The following is a 21,323-nucleotide window of genomic DNA, read 5'->3' as shown; positions in this document are numbered from 1 at the left end:
ACACGTGGCCTTGAGCTGTTGCTGCACCTTAAACGGACAATGTTTCGGTGTGCTTCTCTGGATGGGAAGGAAGTTTGCTTTGTTTTTTTTATTCATTTATTTATTTTTTACTGCTTACTCTTGTGCAAATTTAAAGCTCTCAAGGGCCACATAAAATGGCAAGGAGGGCTGCATTCGGCCCGTGTCCCTTCAATTTCACACCTGTGATGGAGTGGTTTGCCACTACGGAGTTAGGCATCTTACTTTTTGTAACTTTTTTCACTACAAGTACTCTTTCAAGCACATCTGAAGTTAGGCGAATATGGAGGCTAACATTTATTCCCTTTTAAACACTGCAAATTGCCTGGCTGTCCTTTTTTGCCATCTGCCTTTGATACTTTTTAGCCATAGACCCTAAACAAGCACACAGATTAAATGTGGCCATACATCCGGCATCTTGGTAGCTGATTGACAATGTAATTATAATCGAATGGGATGAAAATCGGTGCCACCAAGTGCATGCCCGAATGGCAGTTGCATGAATTGGTCGGATATGCTGCAAGATGTAGGGCCAACTTGCTTGATTGGGTGTGCGGCGATATTGGGACGAACGTGACAAAACCCTAAATGCTAGAGAGACAAAACATATGGGCAAGCACCATCCACATTACCATAGAATCTAGGTAAATAAATGAATGAATGAGGAGTGTGCAGAAAGGAACCATAAATCTACACCAAAACAAGAACCAGAAGTTCCCTAAAAACCGCACCACTCAACTCAGAGGTAACAAATAAATGACATCTTTATTCAGTACATCAAACCATAAAAACAATTAAAATCAGCATCAAGGAGCACTCCACAAAATAGTATATACATGTGATAAATAACAGAGACTGTAAACTCATAAACGTCCTGCAAAAATGACAGTATATATATACATATGTGTACACTCACACCGGGTGAGTGATGAATGATAAGTAAATGCAACCCCGGATACTAAAGTTCAGCTAACAATAAAGTGCACTTATCATTCATCATTCATCACTCACCCGGTGTGAGTGTACACATATGTATATATATACTGTCATTTTTGCAGGACGTTTATGAGTTTACAGTCTCTGTTATTTATCACATGTATATACTATTTTGTGGAGTGCTCCTTGATGCTGATTTTAATTGTTTTTATGGTTTGATGTACTGAATAAAGATGTCATTTATTTGTTACCTCTGAGTTGAGTGGTGCGGTTTTTAGGGAACTTCTGGTTCTTGTTTTGGTGTAAAACCCTAAATGCTGTCCCCTCTAATATGCAATGTGCCTTGCCAGTGCCCTGTACAGTGTATACCTTACCTATCCTTGTCTGCCACTGGCTCTGGGCGAAGTCCGGTGTCCATACACGTGCCCCACATGGTAACAAGAGATTTCACACATGCGCCCACGTGTACACCGGCAATCACATTGGGTGTGTGTAGGGACCAAGGTCTGCGTCTCGAGCCAGTGGTGGACAAGTCCCAGCCACGGACAGGTAATGCACTGGGCATCAGGGGGGGGGGCACACTAGACATTATGGGGGGGGCAGCGTCAGATCAGCGATGCGGCGCCACACGGCCAATTCCAGATCAATTTCAGCATGAAATTGATCAGGAATCAGCCTGCGGTGTGTGGGCAGCCAACAGATCTCTCTAATCAATTCTATTGTCTCTTGGTCGATTCTGCCCATCATGTATGACTACCTTAAAGGTCCGTACACATGCCTGATCAAAGGCAAGGACGGGTCCGTCGTCGCCTCCTGCTGGGCGTGTTTTCAGCAGACAGTACAGCATGTGTACAGTCTGTCGGTGGACTGATGGCTGTTTCTGAGCGATCAGGCATGTGTACGGACCTTAAGCCTCAGCTACACGGTACAATTTTCCATCAAATAGACGGATCTGTTAGATAGATCTAATAAGAAATTGCATAGTGTGTAGTCATCCAAATTGTTTCAGATCAATTTTGCGATAGATTTTGCTTTGATAAGTACAAAATCTACTGCAAAATCTAACGCAATACGATTGGAAATTATCTAATAGATCCGATCTGACGGAAAATTGTATTGTGTAGATGAGGCTTTAAGTGCTCTGACTGAAGTCTGACTGGATTAGTTGTTTGTTTCAGGTGTGTGATTCAGACAGTACTGCAGCCAAAGAGATAAGCAGGACTGCCAAGCAACTGACAGCCACCATATGCATCTCACTTTAAGTTCCCTATAATGTTTAACTGTTGAAATGAGACAATTTTAAACTTATTTAAAAATTATCTATGGGTTACTTTCCAAGTCTGTTTTCATACCTTATTTTATACGGATAATCTTGCCAGAAACTGAGCAGCCCACACAAGCTTAAAATATTTTTATGCTTTTATAATTGTCCGTTCAAATTTAAACTAGTGATGTTTGTCTTCACAGGATGTTATAATAACTATTTTTTATTCACATTTAAATATGTGTGAAAGACATCAAAGAAAAACAATTGTAATGAGATTCCAAAATAAAGTGTATCTGGGTCGAAGCTCGGGTACAAAATCATATACTTGCTGAAGGATCCTAATGAGACTCTCCTCTGTGTCTTCTGGTCCCCTGTCGCCGAGCACGGACCCTCCAAAGATTACCAACATAACATTTCCAATCCTTTTTCTGATCGATTTGCATAGAAGTGATTAGAAAATAGATCAGAAAAAAAAACGGAAATCCGATCAGATCGGTCAGAAATTATCTATTGACCCATCTATCTGATGGGAAATTGCATGGTGTGTACCAGGCATTAGGAGCACTATTTCAAGCCTACAGTTAAGGTGCCCATGCATTACTCGATATTGTGTCCCATCCAGCCTTCAGTTTTATCGAATTGGAAGATGATTTGTGCTGTAATATAGCCGCCTAATTGATCTTTCGCCCAATATGCTGGCAAAATCTCGCTAGCAAGGGTTTGATCAGTTGTGCAGCAGTAATGGAGATCAATACTAGGACGACCCCCCCCCCCTCCTAAACTAGGAATGTATACATATTCTGAAAACTGACAGCTCCCCTCAGCTTGCTGTTGTAACATTATCTGCTAGGACCTTTACATTCTTCTCAATTGGAGCATTAAATAATGAAGTAAACTTGTGTAAGACTTCCCTGGTTTAACTTCGTAACAACATTTACCAAAGTGTGGAGATCCAGGCCTAAGGGGCCGACGTGTCAGATCACATTCTGTTACTTTCCCAGTAATGCAGTGTGACGTGGGGGTGGAAGCTGCAGGGATATACAATAGTTATTACACAGTCCACAAAAAGATACAGGAAAGGCCATCACCGGGTAAAACTAATGCCTAAAAATGATGCTTGTATAGCGCAGGGTTTCTCATTCCTGATGGCTAACTATTCTTTGTTTGAGATCATAAGTTACTTGACAGAATTTGGTGACATATGACTAGACCCTTGGTGATGGCTTTCTGTAGCTTTCACAGGTTTGTGTGGCTGTCTTGGAGTTATTAATTTCAGACTTTCCTCTTGTAAGTCACTGGGTCATGTCTGAGTCATCACTGGAGAAACCTGTTGGAGCTGGGTGTGTCCACTTTATGATGCACTTTTAGTCCACTGTTCACGAATACCTGTGAAAGTTCCAGCTTACACACCACATTTATCTCACTGCATCCTGGAAGTCTGCCATTAAGAGGATAGGCACATTGCAGATTTGGGCAGCATTTGTTGAGTCTTGCTTAATATGTATTGTATTTACAATTGTATGCATTTGTCAAGGGTTAAGGACAACTGCAACGAGAGGGATATGGAGGCTGCCATATTTACTTCCTTTAACCACTTCAGGACTACAGGCTTACACACCTCTAGTGACTAGGTGTAAGGCTTGGTGGTGTATTCTCCACAGTCAGCATGCAACGCATGAGCTGGCGTGGAGGAGGTACACACACTAGCACAAGGAAACAGGCTATCCCTAGTATAGTGGAGGGGAGGACTGACTCCAATAGGAGATTGTGGCGCACACAGCCGGTGCAGATCTGACAGCCACAAACAATGCTTTCGTTATAACGTCTCAGCGCAAAGTAGCGCTGAGCGCATAAACCAGAACTGAGGAGATCAGGACAGTTAGACAGAATGAACGCTTGCTAGCTAGCGGCTACTTAGCGACAGCAAGCGTCCAAAACAAGACAGACTGGAATGAGGCAGCCAATGCGATTGCAGCGATGGCATGCCTCACAAAGACAGGACAGGATAGTCAGGAAATAGCAGGATCAAGATAGATGAACGTAACACAGACAAATATACAATAAGTATGTTTTCCTAGCGTATTACAATTACAGCTATCAATGAAACTATTTGTAACGTCTGACTAACATATGTATATATCGGCAATGAACCGATATATGACATAAGCAGGAACGCTGACTAGGACTGGAGTAATACAGGGAACAGGACTCAGAAGGATTCGCTATCTCTTCGCAGAGATGAACGCAATCCACAAACGGTAACAGGACAGGATTCAGAAGGATTCGTTATCTCCTCGCAGAGATGAACGCAATCCACGAACAGGACCAGGATACTAGCTCAGCACAGGTGCTCACGATACGCGCAAACTACCAAAACGTGCTGGAAGGCTGACTAACTGCACACAGGATATAAACAGTTCGTGTACGTATACATCAGCGACACTGATGTATCAACGTAACACGAATACAAGGAAAATAATAAACGTGCTGGTATGCATATATATGGGCAATGAACCAATATATGATGCAAAACCAGCAAAGTATCTTTTAGAACAAGAAACACGATCGGGGGCTGAAGCGACAGCAAGACAGGCTTAAACTGAAGCTATGAAAACCCAAGGAAACCCTGCAGGAAGCAGATCTTTATACTGAGGTCATCCAATGGGAGCAGACATGCAGATTCCCACACAGGTGAATGATAATCAGTCACAAGCTGACAGCAGGGAAAGGCCGACAAAGCTATGCAGCTTGCATGAAAAGAGATCAGAACTACCTGAGCTGCAGCACTACTACTTCCAGCAATGCCTGCTGCAGCAGCGATCATTACACTAGGCCATTTTTCACAAATCAGAGCTATCCAGCTTTGACAGCTTGCTGCACAGCCATACAGGATCTTCTCAAAAAATTAGCATATTGTGATAAAGTTCATTATTTTTTGTAATGTACTGATAAACATTAGACTTTCATATATTTTAGATTCAAATACACACAACTGAAGTAGTTTAAGCCTTTTATTGTTTTAATATTGATGATTTTGGCATACAGCTCATAAAAACCCAAATTTCCTATCTCAAAAAATTAGCATATTTCATCCGACCAATAAAAGAAGTGTTTTTAAAACAAAAAAAGTCAACCTTCAAATAATTATATTCAGTTATGCACTCAATACTTGGTCGGTAATCCTTTTGCAGAAATGACTCCTTCAATGCGGAGTGGCATGGAGGCAATCAGCCTGTGGCACTGCTCAGGTGTTATGGAGGCCCAGGATGCTTCGATAGCGGCCTTAAGCTCATCCAGAGTGTTGGGTCTTGCGTCTCTCAACTTTCTCTTCACAATATCCCACAGATTCTCTATGGGGTTCAGGTCAGGAGAGTTGGCAGGCCAATTGAGCAGAGTAATACCATGGTCAGTAAACCATTTACCAGTGGTTTTGGCACTGTGAGCAGGTGCCAGGTTGTGCTGAAAAATGAAATCTTCATCTCCATAAAGCTTTTCAGCAGATTAAAGCATGAACCCACTTTTGAACCAGAAACAGCGGCAGAAGCGCCTGACCTGGGCTACAGAGAAGCAGCACTGGACTGTTGCTCAGTGGTCCAAAGTACTTTTTTTTTTTTTGGATGAAAGCAACTTTTGCATGTCATTCGTAAATCAAGGTGCCAGAGTCTGGAGGAAGACTGGGGAGAGGGAAATGCTAAAATGCCTTAAGTCCAGTGTCAAGTACCCACAGTCAGTGATGGTCTGGGGTGCCATGTCAGCTGCTGGTGTTGGTCCACTGTGTTTTATCAAGGGAAGGGTCAATGCAGCTAGCTATCAGGAGATTTTGGAGCACTTCATGCTTCCATCTGCTGAAAAGCTTTATGGAGATGAAGATTTCATTTTTCAGCACAACCTGGCACCTGCTCACAGTGCCACAACAACTGGTAAATGGTTTACTGACCATGGTATTACTGTGCTCAATTGGCCTGCCAACTCTCCTGAACTGAACCCCATAGAGAATGTGGGATATTGTGAAGAGAAAGTTGAGAGACGCAAGACCCAACACTCTGGATGAGCTTACGGCCGTTATCAAAGCATCCTGGGCCTCCATAACACCTGAGCAGTGCCACAGGCTGATTGCCTCCATGCCACGCCGCATTGAAGCAGTCATTTCTGCAAAAGGATTCCCGACCAAGTATTGAGTGCATAACTGAATATAATTATTTGAAGGTTGACTTTTTTTTGTTTTAAAAACACTTTTCTTTTATTGGTCGGATGAAATATGCTAATTTTTTGAGATAGGAAATTTGGGTTTTCATGAACTGTATGCCAAAATCATCAATATTAAAACAATAAAAGGCTTGAACTACTTCAGTTGTGTGTATTTGAATATAACATATATGAAAGTCAAATGTTTATCAGTACATTACAGAAAACAATGAACTTTATCACAATATGCTAATTTTTTGAGAAGATCCTGTACAACTTAGCAAACAAATGGGTCTTACCTCCTTTTTTTTGTCCTTAAAGGGATACTGTAGGGGGGTCAGGGGAAAATGAGTTGAACTTACCCGGGGCTTCTAACGGTCCCCCACAGACATCCTGTTTTGGCGCAGCCACTCACCGATGCTCCGGCCCCGCCTCCAGTTCACTTCTGGAATTTCTGACTTTAAAGTCAGAAAACCACTGCGCCTGCGTTGCCGTGTCCTCGATCCCGCTGATGTCATCAAGAGCGCACAGCGCAGGCCCAGTATGGTCTGTGTCTGCGCAGTACACTCCTGGTGACATCAGCGGGGGCGAGGACACGGGCGTGCAGGCGCAGTGGTTTTCTGACTTTAAAGTCAGAAATTCCAGAAGTGAACTGGAGGCGGGGCCGGAGCATCGGTGAGTGGCTGCGCCAACACAGGATGTCTGCGGGGGACCATTAGAAGCCCCGGGTAAGTTCAGCTCATTTTCCCCCGACGCGCCCCCCCCTACAGTATCCCTTAACAGGGCATTCTTTGTCTCTGATCGCTGCTGCAATCGTTTATTTTTTTTTTTTTTTACATTAAACAAAAAAAGCATTTTCCCTCCATCCCCCCCCTTCCCCATCCTAAATTGACATAGGACGACAATCCATCTTCTTCCCCTCCTCTCCTAGCCATCAGCCTATGAGAGGCCTTTCAATGCGAGCAGTTTTGAGGGACATCCGAGTGCCCCTGTACATCGCTGCGCTAGATCGCAGCTCTGTACAAATGAAGGTGTTTGTTTCCCCTGTCGTTTACTAACAGCCTGCTAGCCGTGATTGTGGCTAGCAGGCTCCGCTCCATAACTCGACAGGAAACGGTTGCTAATGCGCACCTCCATTCCCTGCTAATCTCCACCCCCCAGGACTTGACGCCAATAGGCGTTAGGCGGTCCTCGGGCAGCCACCTTCCCGCTGCCGATCGGCATTAGGCAGTCAGGATGGGGTTAAACAATACCAGTTGCCTGGCAGCTCTGCTGGCCTATTTTGCTGCAGTAGTGTTTGAATCACACTAGAAACAAGCATGCAGCTAATCTTGTCAGAAAATGTCTGAATTTCTAATAATGTCAAACGCCTGATCTGCTTCATGCGTGTTCAGGCTCTATGGCTAAACAGATTAGAGGCAGAGGATCAGCAGGATAGCCAGGTAACTGATACTGTGTAAAAGGAAATAAATATGGCAGCCTCCATATACCTCTCATTACAATTGTCCTTTAGGGATAAGTCTGTCCTTTTTAAAAATGCTTTTGTTGTGTAAAAGCAGCCCAAACATCAGAGTGCATGCAAATGCCTAAATGTATAGTGCATTTACTCGGCTCTTTAAGTTACTCGGCTCACCCTCATGAAGCCACTCCATTGTGTACTGCTCTTTTGTCCCTACTTCCTTCTCCATAGAAACAATAAACATCACTTGGTTATAGCGCTCCTTGTCTAAAGTGTCACCCTATAATGCTGGGTACACACTATGCGTTTCGGCGTCGAATGCGCCGTTTGATTTCCGAGCGCATTTCGAATTTTTTTTTTTTTTAGGTCAAATGCCATGTAAAGTATGGCAAATCGACCTAACTATCCATCGAAACGCGAATCGGAAACATGTCGGAAATAATCGAATCGAGCAGCGCATCGAGCGACGCATCGAACGCGGAAACGCATTGTGTGTACCCAGCATTAGGTTCGAGCTTGACCCATATGGAAAACCCTAATATTGTATATGAATTTAGATCTTTATTGCCATGCTAATGAAGCATGCTGATTTGGTGTTTACAAGTGAATTATCTGGTTAGGTTTAATAACATGGTTGTTGTTGTTTTTTTTTTTTTTATTTGCATGCAACATTTACACTACACTTCTGTCCCTTCTACTAGTACACAGCATAAATGTTTAACATTTCCATAAATGGTGTGCTTGACATGATGTTCGGGTGTCACTGTAGCATGGGGTACCATAGGCATCTTCTTTATTTGCCTGTACTTAAAGCAGACCTGAACTTATAACTTCCTCTCTGCTCTAAAAGATCAACAGCATAATAACCTATAAGAAAAACATTTTTGTTACAGCTGATACAAATCCTGCAATAAATCGACAATTTCTACTTCCTGCTTTAATGGAAGCAGACATATTGTTAGCATCCTGTGCTTTCTTTCAAATTAGCTTATATGCCATGGCAATCGGCTGACCCAGGGGAGAGATCAAATTACAGCTTGTGCTTAGACACAGATGAGGGGGCATTAGACAGGCTAAACTCCCTAAATACATACAGGGTGCATTTCTCTGGTTTCCTTCTGTTCTGTGAAAGAGTTCAGGTCCACTTTAAAGCCAGTCTTGTGGGGATCATGCGTTTGTAGCTGACCTGTTATCTGTTTATTTCTTCTCCGTCCAGCTGTTCTGGCCTCTGTTCCATAGAGAGAAAATGCTTTTTCATTGCATTAAATGCAGATGTCTGGCATTGACAGCAGGACATCACATGGGGAGGATAGTGATGAGCAGGAAGAAGGCCAAATTAAGTTTTCCTTTGATTAAAACATCACAGGTTTTTGTGCCTAAACTGAAAACTGCATTGAGTGATTTTGTAGCTATTTCTGTCTGTGGCAAAAACGTTTATTATTTGGCTTTAATATTTCTCTTTTTTTGTTTTGATTTTGAGGATCCCTCTGTGACACAACTCACCACCGGCAGTCATGGGAATATCGAAGAATTTAACCCTTTTACTGAAAGTGCTCACTTGGTGAGTATGTGACAGATGATGGCTGTATGTAAAATTCTATACTAATGTAAGTGGAATGAGAAACCAAAAGTTGTCCATTATGATTCCATGTACACATAGAACAGCCAGATCCAAACATGGCTGTGGAGCCATACGATACAAGGCATCAGGAGTACATCATGCACCCTTTAGATGCGAGTACGACCAACTCCAGACTGAATACACAAACTGGAGTTGGTAGCATACATGGAGAACAGCAGGACATAAACATGGCAGTACTGCTGTAAGCAGGCACACTCTGTAGGAAGTAGCAGTGTTAGGGAGTCTTGCCCAAAGAACTCCTTGCCGAATAGGTGCTGGCTTACTGAATAGGAAGAGCCAAGATTTGAACCCAGGTCTCTTATGTCAGAGGCAGAGCCCTTAACCATTACACTATCCCACCAGATGGGTGGTGTATAGTTGCAGGCACAATGTTACTCAGTTGTTGTTTTTTTATTTTATCTGCCACTTTCTTGTAAATGGAAAGAAAACCGAGAAAGGCGTGCCATTTATACTAATGCTTGTCTCTTTCAAAGTTAGAAGATCTGCTTTTACACAACTCTGGTCTGAAGATAAATAGAAAGGCAATGACCCCTGGGCTCACACTTGATCTTATAGACTAGTATTGATTCCATCGGCCTCTGTCACCATCTGCTTCATACAGTGATCTGAAAAAGTCATGCAGGATCCAGACTTGCATTCCGGTTAACAAAATGAGCCGAACTAATTTGTTCAGAATGTACTGTTGTGAATAGATCATATCGCTTTGCATAGGATCCTTTCACATCCGCATCTGTTTCGTTATGCTAACTGCAACATTTTTTTTATTTTTTTTTTTAATGCAATTGTGAACCCATTTTTTTTTTCTAGTCAGCTGTTCTGAATTATTTTTTTCCTTTTCCTTTGGTCTGTTGATCATATCATCTGTTTAAGTTATCACATGGCCTGTAGCAGAACAGTACTGACATATTTTTATTACGAAACTAGCAGCAGCAGTCGGTTTGTGTACAGTATAAACTAACAGCAAAAGCTAGTTTTAAAAACTGACTTTTAATGTCTGATTCCAAATGAAGACTATTCAGCTAAACTAACCATCTATGCAGAGCTGCTTGTATATGTTTATTATGCTAAGTATATCATTGGACTGATGCACAATCTAACCCTTTCTGGGTAAAAAAGACAGAGGAGCCATAGCATTTATTCTTTTCTTTTCCAAAAATGATGTTTAGAAAATGAAGATGAGCTAGATCCAGCCAGTTTTTACAAATTCTAGCCTATTTTAGTCTTAGCTCTCCATAGGAAGATGAGAGGCAGGACCACAGACCAAGTACATGCAGAATAGCGGTCTTAGCTCAGAGACTAATGCTGGGCATACACGGCTCGATTTTGTCACTAGATTCAGCGCCTGATCATTTTCCGTGCTTGATTCTGTAAGCGATTCTCTTATCTTCTGCTCGTTTTTCTTTTCCCATTGTCCTCCATGCAGAAACGACCGCGGAAATGATCGGACTGGAGATCCGAAATTATCTATCGAGCCATCTAAATGGCTTGGAATTGAGCCGTGTAGTCCCAGCATAATATGGGAAACTGAGAGGGGAGTGAGGAACTCACACACCCACCCCCTATGGCAGTTGGGGAGACAGTGGGATTCATTTACAAAACATCTATGGCGGGGTTATACTTTCCTGACTACTTTGTCATTTGCATATGTGTTTTCCTAAATGTTGTATTCATTAAGCCTCGACAACTGAAATGAGAAAATATGGAGGCTGCCATATTTTTTTTCCTTTTACACAGTACCAGTTGTCTGGCTATCCTGCTGATCCTCTGCCTCTAATCCGTTTAGATCCTGCTGATTTGTTTGGCTGCAGTAGTGTCTGAATAACACCAGAAATAAGTATGTAGCTAATCTTGTCAGATCTGACAATAATGCCAGAAAAACCTGATCTGCATATAGCTTACTCAGGGTTTATGGCTAAAAGTATTTGAGGCAGAGGATCAGCTGGGCAGCCAGGCAACTGGTATGGAAATATATATGGCAGCCCTCTCGCTTCAGTTGTCCTTTTAATTATGGTACCAATTCTTAAATTATAGATAAGTATTCTCCCCAGAAATTTTTCCACCCAGGTGGCATGAAATAGTAGCCGGGTGGCATGAAAAGTTAGCTGGGTGGGGCGTGATAAGAGAATACAAGGCCTGTGCTTCTGTGCACAAATTTGCTTACAGCATAGGAGGTGGTGAGCCGATGACAGTTGGGTGCTCCCCAAAACTAGCCGGATGGAGCACCCGGCTAAAAGAGCCTGGGCTGTAAAGTAAATCTGAAGCCTGAAAAAGGTAAGATAGTTACCACTGTTGAGTGAAGCCTCTGGATGATCCTGAAATTTCCCTAATCCTCCTTGGTTCCTCCATTGCCAGCCAGGACCCTTTTCGCAGCTGCGCTCCCCTCTATATATGAGTGCAGCTGCATTGCACAGGTGCCAATAGGGGTTGTGCCTGCCAATAGGGGTTGTGCCTGCACCTGGCTTTTTTCTCCATGTCTGAGCGGCTCGCTCAGACATGGAGAAAAAAGCCAGGTGCAAACGGATCTGTGTTACTGCCAGTGCTGTGGAGTCTGAACCAAAATCATCTGACTCCAGCGCCTCAGTTTATGAAACCACCAACTCCAGGTACCAAAAATTGCTCTGACTCCTCGACTCCACTGTCCTTGCATGGCTGTAGAGTGGGTACAGAAATCTTCCGACTCCTAAGTTTATGTAACCTCCGACTCTGTGTACCCAAACATTGCTCTGACTCCTTGACTCCGTCTTCACAGCCCTGGCTACTGTGCAGGCTGTACACAGATGGGAGTGTAGCTACAAGCAGTATTCAACATTGTAAAGGGTTCTCATTGGATTGTTTCATATTTTAAAAAGGGTTCCCATTGCTGGAACAGAGGGTTGTAGGAAGATCAGGGAGATCTCTGGACTATCCAGAGGCTTCCCTCAACTGAGGTAAGTATCTCTTTCTTTCTTTTTTTTTTTTTTTTTTTTTTATCCTCAATCTCACTTCAGGTATGCTTAAAGGATACCCGAGGTGACATGATGATAGACATGTGTATGTACAGTGCCTAGCACACAAATAACTATGCTGTGTTCCTTTTGTTTCTTTCTCTGCCTGAAAGAGTTAGACACTGAAGCGAAAAAAAAATTATGATATTATGATTTGTATGTGTAGTACAGCTAAGAAATAAAACATTAAGATCAGATACATCAGTCTAATTGTTTCCAGTACAGGAAGATTTAAGAAACTCCAGTTGTTATCTCTATACAAAAAAGCCATTAAGCTCTACGACTTTCAAAGTCGTGGAGAGGGCTGTTTTCTGACTTTTATTATCTCAACTGTTAGTTAATTTTTTACTTTTTCTCTGCCAGAGGAGAGGTCATTAGTTCAGACTGCTCTGAAAGAATCATTTTGAATGCTGAGTGTTGTGTAATCCTGCACATATTAGAGAATGATGCAATGTTAGAAAAAACACTATATACCTGAAAATAAAAATATGAGAATATTTTCTTTGCTGCTAATCTTCTAGTAATTATTCATAGTACACAACCAATTCATTACATCATATATTTTTTTTCGCTTCAGTGTCTCTTTAAACATTAGGTATGTAAGTGACAGTTCCTATCTGGGTCAGAACTGGAGTCAGACTACAGTGTGACCCTCACTGATAAGAAATTAAAACTATAAAACACTTTCCTGCCAGAAAATGGCTTCTGAGAGCAGGAAAGAGATAAAAGGGGTCAATAGTTCAGATTTTAGTCCTACTTCAATGAATGTGTCATTGTGAGGATCCGCGTGGCTGCCTGCGCAGGCAGGCAGCCTTTTGACCACTGTTCAGGTCTGCATTCTGCAGGTCTCTGGAAGAGAGACCTTTTGTCAGTTGTGCAGCTTGCTGCTGAGGAATTTGCATATGTTTGTCATGCAGATTGCCTAGCCACATCCCTTGTGGGCTTGCTCTATATATACTATGTAATACCACAGTAAGTGGCTGGTCATAAGAGTTAAGGTGCGTACACACGTCAGATAAAAGTCTTTGGAAAATGAAAGATCACAGACCAATTTTACCCCCTTTCATGTAGTATGAGAGCCATACTCTACACAGTCTATTCTATGGAGCTGAACTCCCCATCAGATAAAAATCCTTGCAAGATGCTGCACACAAAGACCGCTGTACACATGCAACAGATCAGTATCTGCAAAAGATCTGTTCCTGCAAAAGATCCATTCCTGCAAAATGCATTCATAGTCTATGATATCTGCAGACCTCATACACACCTTGTTTAACGGACAATTATCTGTAGATCAGATCCACCAGGTTGGATCTTCAGATCGGCAGATAATTGGCTGATCTGCAGATGAATGTCCATTAAACAAGGTGTGTATGGGATCTGCAGATATCATAGACTATGAATGCATTTTGCAAGAATGGATCTTTTGCAGGAACAGATCTTTTGCAGATACTGATCTGTTGAATGTGTACAGCATCTTTGTCTGCAGCATCTTGCAAAGATTTTTATCTGATGGGGAGTTCAGCTCCATAGAATAGACTATGTAGAGTATGGCTCTCATACTACATGAAAGGGGGTAAAATTGGTCTGTGATCTTTCATTTTCTAAAGACTTTTATCTGACGTGTGTACACACCTTAAGTCCTGTGTAAAACTCGCCTAGAGTGTCAGCCTTGCTCTTTGTTTGAAGATTAGCCTAGAGTAATTCCTGGGACTGCACTAGGCCGGTTTCCCTAGTGCAGTTAGGATTGCTTATCTGTTTTGTTTGTCTGTTGCGATTGTCCTGTCCCAGCGGTGGTCGACAGGAAATCGTTCTGTGTGTCTGGGTGCTAACCGGAACAGCGGTTGTTACTGGTAGCCCTTTTGATCTGTTTCCCTGGATCGCACCAGCCTCTTGCGCTAGTGCTGTGGATCCTTCTGGTCTGCTACTCTGTACTTGGATCGCACTAGCATCTTATGCTAGCGCTGTGGATCCTTCTGTTCTGTCTTCCTGGATCGCACTAGCCACTTTCGCTAGTGCTGTGGATCCTATCTCTCGCTTGTTCATGTTTTCGTGTGTCTGTCTTGTCTGCTGCGAACGCTTGCTGGAGGCTCGGTGAGGTAACAGTTAAGCAAGCGCTCGCGTCCTCTGTTTCATGTTTGTCTGTCGGTGGTTAGTTAGGCGTGCTTGTCTCTGTTGTGCTCATCATGCGGGGACCGCGCATAAACGCGTGCACTGTTGCGAATGAGTGCGGTGTTCGCGTTTAGCTAGCGTTTTTTATTTTCCGTATCTCCTCATTGTATTATTTGCTGTGCCATTGCTACTCTCGTGCTTTGCCTTGCTGTAGCCTTGTGTCACCTCTGGCAATCGCCTCTCTCGCGATTGCGTTCCTACTTCATATCTGCTGTTGTGTATGCACCATCGCGGGTTGGCGACTAGTTTGGTGCACACACATACAATCTGTCCCTTTGCTCACTCTCTTTCAGGGCTATCTTGCCCTGTGTTTCGTCCCTTCGTGCAATTCCTGTCTGGCGTGTGTGGCAGGGCAGAGGAGCTGTCCTCTGCACTCCACAGCTCACCCTGTCGACAGGAATTTCCCTCTACAGGTGCATTGCATCTTTTGCTGGGTTCCTGCAAATTCTAAGCTTGTGGAGGATTTCCGCAGTGTCAGTGCACGTCTTGTGCGCTGATCACGGAGAGAATCCCACAATCGTTAGTCATTGAGCAAAAACAATAAAACAGTAAAAACTTAAAGTAGATTTAAATATAAAATAAAACTGTGGAATATCTTAAGTCCTTTTTAGGAGAGGGAAGATAGATACAATTGTTTATTTCATTAGATTATTTTCACCTCGGGTGTCCTTTAAACTTCAAGCAGAGAATCAGTTCACAGATGTTCTGTTATTGGTTGGCGCTAGCCTCCAGTACTCGTGATATCAATGTCTCCACTTGACCACATTTATAACCACTATTTACCGGTTGTAATTTAACTTTTATTAGGGGGGAGGGGGAAGTAATTAATCCTTTTCAGGGGAATTTAAAAGGTCCTATTTCCCTAACTTCACTCATATAAATTTGCATGATTATCAATTAGTAACTGATCCAGACTGGCAGTAGCAATGTCTGATATTGGCCAACAAAAGTATTTATGTTCGGGCTTCTAAAAAGATAAACTTCTCTTTTTAACACATTTTAATAGACATCATTTTTACAAGATTAAAGCAATGCTGTTAATAACAACAATAGGTGTTCCCAAGTACTGCTGTATATCTTTCCCTGCTTATGTGTTCATTTCATGTTATAAAATTCATTCTGGTGATGTGTCTGACCAGTGAATTGCCTGTCCAGATAAGATGCCTGGGCTTTCTGAGGAGAATAATCCATTGCATGTGTAGAGCTACCGTAGCAGAGGGAAATGTATCTCTTATCTGCAGCATAAATAAACTCTGTTAAATTGTTTGTGAAACCTGACATCAAGGCAGGATTTTTATACTTAAGTTTTTTTGCGGTCAAAGAAAAATAATCTAGTATTTTAGTATTTAGTACTCTAAAAGACTAGTCTTTTGAGGGATGCAAAGACCAACACTGGTTGTATTGTCACATTTCTCATAAAGCACAGATTCCCCTCTGCTAATAAATCCTTCCAATGCAGTTAAAAACCTCCACACACTAAAGTACAGTTGTTGGCTCCGATATTTAATATGAAAAGTAGAAAACTTCTTACACAGCTACTTGGACGTTATTTGTACATTGTAATTTTAGAACACTTGATTATTGATAGTTGTTTTTTAAAATAAGAAATCAGTCTTTAAACACGAGGTGTAAAAGCTTTGTGAATTGCCATAAAAAATGTATTATTTGGCTGTTGGTAAAGTATCACCCGTGAGGTAATAAAGCAAATCTAAAAATGCATTATTTGGGAATTTAAAGTAAACCTGAACTGAAAATTAAAAGACAAAATAAACATACATTCATCATACTTGCCTCCTGTGTAGTCTATTCATCAATCTCTTTCTCCTCTCTTGCATCCTGTTTGCCCACTGCGATCAATGGAATTCTCCATCCTCCATTTTGAAAATTCCCATTACCCCTTAACCGCTTCCTGGGCAGCACACTGTTAAACTGTAATATCACCCCCTTGAGCCATAGGGAAATATGTACATGAACTTGCTTATCAGTTGTCCTTTCAGTTATAACTGACAGTAACTAGTATAAACTCGAGAGCAACTGATATATTTCAGTTCTGACAAAATCTTGTCAGAGCTGGAAGGAATCATTGTAACAAGAAACTGGTGAGCTTCTGAGAGCAACAGATCACTTGCCCTGCTGTCGGTATGACGGCAGAGCTGTGTGAACCGGTCACGAGCCGATTTCATTGGCTCCTGACCCTGTTATCACTGTGAGCTAAATCCTATTGGCTTACATTGATGGGCAGGGTCAGGAGCCAATGAAAGCGTCTCCTGACCGGCTCACACAGCTCTGCCGTCATAAAGATGGCAGAGAGAGGGACCTGTGGTGTTGGGAGAGTGACTTGACCAATACGATTGGCGGGTATGTGCGGAGATTTGTCGAAAAGCGGCGTTCTTTTGTACCAGCATTCTCTGGTCCTTAAGGGGCCAGAGACTGCTGGTATGGAAGTGGTTAAAGAACAACCTATGTCTTCAAGGTGGGAAGTATGGTATTTTATTCCTTCATGCCAAGCTTACATACTGGATCTTACTAAATGGATCTTTTTCTTTAACAGACATCAAATCAGAAAACTGTTCCAGTACAGCCTGCAATGACTTCCCAGCCTGCTGTTCTACAGCCATCTATAGAACCATCACCCCAGGTACCTTTTGTATACCTATTACTGCTCAATATATTTCATCTTCATTACATTTTGTAGGTCATCTCCTCACAAACATTAGCAGAGAGTTGAACTTTGAAGTGAAATGATTAAAAATTACAAATGTTTGGGTAGTAGTGGCGATTGTAGAATTAGAAGTGTGTAATACTGCAATTCAGACATTGGTTTATATTACAGGGAAATGCCTTGTGTTACTTTTAAGTGCAAATAATTGTTACTATTTGCTGTGTGTAATAGCACTTTGTGTGTCATTATTGATACTTGCACTATCTTTCTGCATGAGCCTGACACTGTTGGTACAAATAATGCTGTTCTAATAAAAGATCCAGTAATAATGTCTGCCTTTCCTTATAGTTGTGTCTTTGTTTCCCCTGTTTGTTTTTCTCTTCAGGCAGTTGCAATGGCTGCACAAGCTGGCCTCCTGCAGCAGCAGGAAGAGCTGGACAGGAAAGCAGCTGAAATTGAGAGGAAGGAAAAGGAAATGAAGAATGTAAATATTAACTGTAAGTATGCTAAATTAGGACACCTAACTGTATCTTAGAGGTTATGTCTCTGTGGTAACTGAATTTACATTTACAATTTCAAAATTCTTGCTTCCAAACATTTTTATTTTTTTTTGTCTTCGAGCTCAGAATGGCAGTCTGCCAGTTTGTTGTAAAGCCCCATCTACACGATACGATTCTTTGTGCGATTCAATTACGATTCTATTTACGATCCGATTAAATCCCACATGTCCGATCGAGATTCAATTCAATTTGATTTGCCATTGTTATGCAATGGCAAATCAAATTTAATCTAATCCCGATCGGACATATCTGATTTAATTGGATCCTAAATAGAATCGTAACCGAATCGCACAAAGAAACGTATCGTGTAGATTGGGCTTATCAGTTGGCAAAAAAAAGATTTGTGCTACAAAAGAAACTCTTCATATGCCAAGAGAAGATATGCTGCCTACTAAAGTATAATCTTCTATTGTAATAGGATTGAAAAACAAAAATCACCTTTTATAAGTTACTTCAATGCTTGCATTCCTCCACAAAGCCTTAATATAAAAATTGTCCACCTTTCCTTTCCCTACTCAGTCGGAGAAGTCACATCATTTATTATTAAATAAACAGTCAAGTCACTCTTGTTTATATTCAGAATCACCGCCTTTGGCTGCATAGATAGCTGCCTGACCCTATGGGAGTGGCGCGGTAAGGGGTTATCCGGTTGCTATAGGTTTTTGAAACTAGGCATACTGCAGTGCATCCTACAGTTGGTGATAGCTGTGTGTGGTGGTGAATTCAGTTGTCGAAATTCTGATCAAGGCGGTCTCAAGTGTGCTGAATTGGGATTAGATCTAGGGCCTTTTGATGGCCAGAGAATTTTTGATCCCAAAATATGTCTGACTGGAGAAAGCAACCCTCTGCATGTCTATGCAAGTCCAATGTCAGTACTCCTGTGCAACTTGCAGTCGTCTTTTTTTTTTTTTTTCTAAAGGGAAAATCTAAGCAACAAACCTTCTCTCCTTTTAAAGAGGCACTTAAAGTGGATCCGAGGTGAACTTTTTTTACTCATTGCATAATTGTGTTCCTTTCCTATTGTTTATAGGGCATTCCTCAAGCTAAATACTTTTTTGTTTTTGTTTTAATACTCTCCCTATAAACTAAATAAATCACACCCACTGGTTTTCAGGGAGCCTTGGCAGTAGCAAGGGCTCATGGGAGCTCAGTCTGGGCAGGAGGAGCAGGTGGTGTTACTAGCCATTGATTTCGGATGCAGAGGGGAGGAGGGGGGATTAGGTTTTTTTCACAGGCTTAGTGATCAAGATACAGATAAGCCTGCCTCTGTGTAATGTTCACAAACCACATGGCTGCTGTCATATCACAGGAAGAAATGATCATTTTCTATTAAAGGGACACTTAAGTCAAACAAAAAAAATGAGTTTTACTCACCTAGGGCTTCCAATAGCCCCCTGCAGCTGTCCGGTGCCCTCGCCGTCTCCCTCCGATCCTCCTGGCCCTGCTGGCAGCCACTTCCTGTTTCGGGGACAGGAGCTGACAGGCTGGGGACGCGAGTGATTCTTCGCGTTCCCAGACACATTAGCACCCTCTATGCTGCTATATGATATATGCTATATGCTATAGCAGCATAGATGGCGCTATTGTGGCCAGGAACGCGAAGAATCACTAGCGTCCCCAGCCTGTCAGCTCCTGTCACCGAAACAGGAAGTGGCTGCCGGCGGGGCCCGGAGGATCGGAGGGAGACGGCGAGGGCACCGGACAGCTGCAGGGGGCTATTGGAAGCCCCAGGTGAGTAAAACTCATTTTTTTTTTTTTTACTTAAGTGTCCCTTTTAAAGCTGTTTGCTGCTATATTTGCTGTGTAAACTATGTAAACTTTAAATAAAATATATAGACAAGTTACTTGTTATAGTTCGTTTTTCATCTCAGATCCACTTTAAGCCTAAAAGAAAAAACAATTTTACTCACCTGGGGCTTCTACCAGCCAAAATATTACACTTCACCAGCATCTCCTTCAATCATTATAACAAGTTTATTATCTGCATAACACAAAAATCCCTATCCCCAATAAAAGTGGATACCACTGTGCTGTTGCCTATCTAACCACAGCAGGCTGTGTTACACACACCTTTTCACTCATTCTCCATTCACTGCACTGTCCATTATACTCCCGGGACTTAATTAGATTTACGATCAATTAATTTGGCCCGCATCCTACTCCTTATGATAGACTTGTGCATAGTGGATTATCCGGATATGCACGGTCACTGGAGTGTTCCAATATGTCTGGGACCAGTTGGTACGAATAGCAGTGGAGCAAAGCGTCAAGTGCTTTATACAGTCACAGTTCAAGTGGGCTCTCACCACCAACTTCTGGGCTCTCCAACCACCTGTAGCTCATCGTGCTGCTTCCCGGCCGCTCACTGGGCTTCTGTGCATATCGCTAATTGCTCCACGCTGCTCTCGTGATTCACCTTCCCTCTTTTAAAACTCATGCTTGCGCCTCTTTTGCATAAGTCCACTCCCACCTCGCTTTTGATTGGATTCAACTCCGTGTCATTTTTAGCTATAGCTGCAGCCAGAGTAATTCATGGGAATATGTCACCGTATCTTCTCTGTCACCCAAGCTATATTAGTCCATCCTCCTACTGCTTTGCACTATGTTAGAGGACAGTTCAAATATCTAACTTGGGTCAAACTTTTCAGTGACTAGCCCCCTAATTATCTGACGAAGCTCGAATGGGCGGGCGATACTAGTGATGACGTGAATACCACAGCAGCGTCACCACGTACGCGGAAACCGGTAGTCTGTCTGAAGTGATGCGACTGACCCAGGAGAGCAGCGTGGAGCAATTAGCGATATGCGCAGAAGCTCAGTGAGCGGCCGGGAAGCATCACGACGAGCTACAGGCGGTTGGAGAGCCCAGAAGTTAGTGGTGAGAGCCCACTTGGGCAACCCCCCTGTAGAACTGTGACTGTATAAAGCACTTGACGCTTTGCCCTGCTGCTATTAGTACTAACTGGTCCTAGACATATTGGAACACTCCAGTGACAGTACATATCCAGATAATCCACCATGCACAAGTCAATCATAAGGAGTAGGATGCGGCCAAATTTATTGATCGTAAATCTGATTAACTCCCGGGAGTATAATGGACAGTGCAGTGAATGGAGAATGAGTGAAAAGGTGTGTGTAACACAGCCAGCTGTGGTTAGATAGGCAACAGCACAGTGGTATCCACTTTTATTGGGGATAGGGATTTTTGTGTTATGCAGATAATAAACTTGTTATAATGATTGAAGGAGACGCTGCTGAAGTGTTATATTTTGGTTCTATTGATTGGTCACACAGCAGCTCCCCCGAGAGGATAATCTAATAATTAACTACCTTAGCGCAGGAAATGTATTTACTGAGACGGGCTTCTACCAGCCCCCTGCAGCCAGCAGTCGCTCATCGAGCCTCCTGTCCCTCGCCGCCAGCTACTTTCATTTCGTC

At 42.5% G+C, this 21,323-nt stretch overlaps 1 protein-coding gene across 1 annotated transcript in view; it reads left to right on the top strand.

The window, feature by feature from the left end:
- SCAMP2 (secretory carrier membrane protein 2) overlaps positions 1-21,323 on the top strand; it is a 73,010-nt gene that overhangs the window by 37,918 nt on the left and 13,769 nt on the right. Inside the window, exons 2-4 of the mRNA XM_068275687.1 lie at positions 9,346-9,426; positions 17,215-17,301; positions 17,711-17,822. Coding sequence (XP_068131788.1) covers positions 9,346-9,426; positions 17,215-17,301; positions 17,711-17,822 — 280 coding nt within the window. The remainder of the gene's footprint in view (positions 1-9,345; positions 9,427-17,214; positions 17,302-17,710; positions 17,823-21,323) is intronic.

The sequence above is a fragment of the Hyperolius riggenbachi genome, chromosome 3 (genome assembly GCF_040937935.1).
Source record: "Hyperolius riggenbachi isolate aHypRig1 chromosome 3, aHypRig1.pri, whole genome shotgun sequence".
NCBI classification, from domain to species: Eukaryota; Metazoa; Chordata; class Amphibia; order Anura; family Hyperoliidae; genus Hyperolius; species Hyperolius riggenbachi.
The sequence above is the reverse complement of the archived record's forward strand: the minus strand, read 5'-3'. Positions and strand labels throughout refer to the sequence as shown.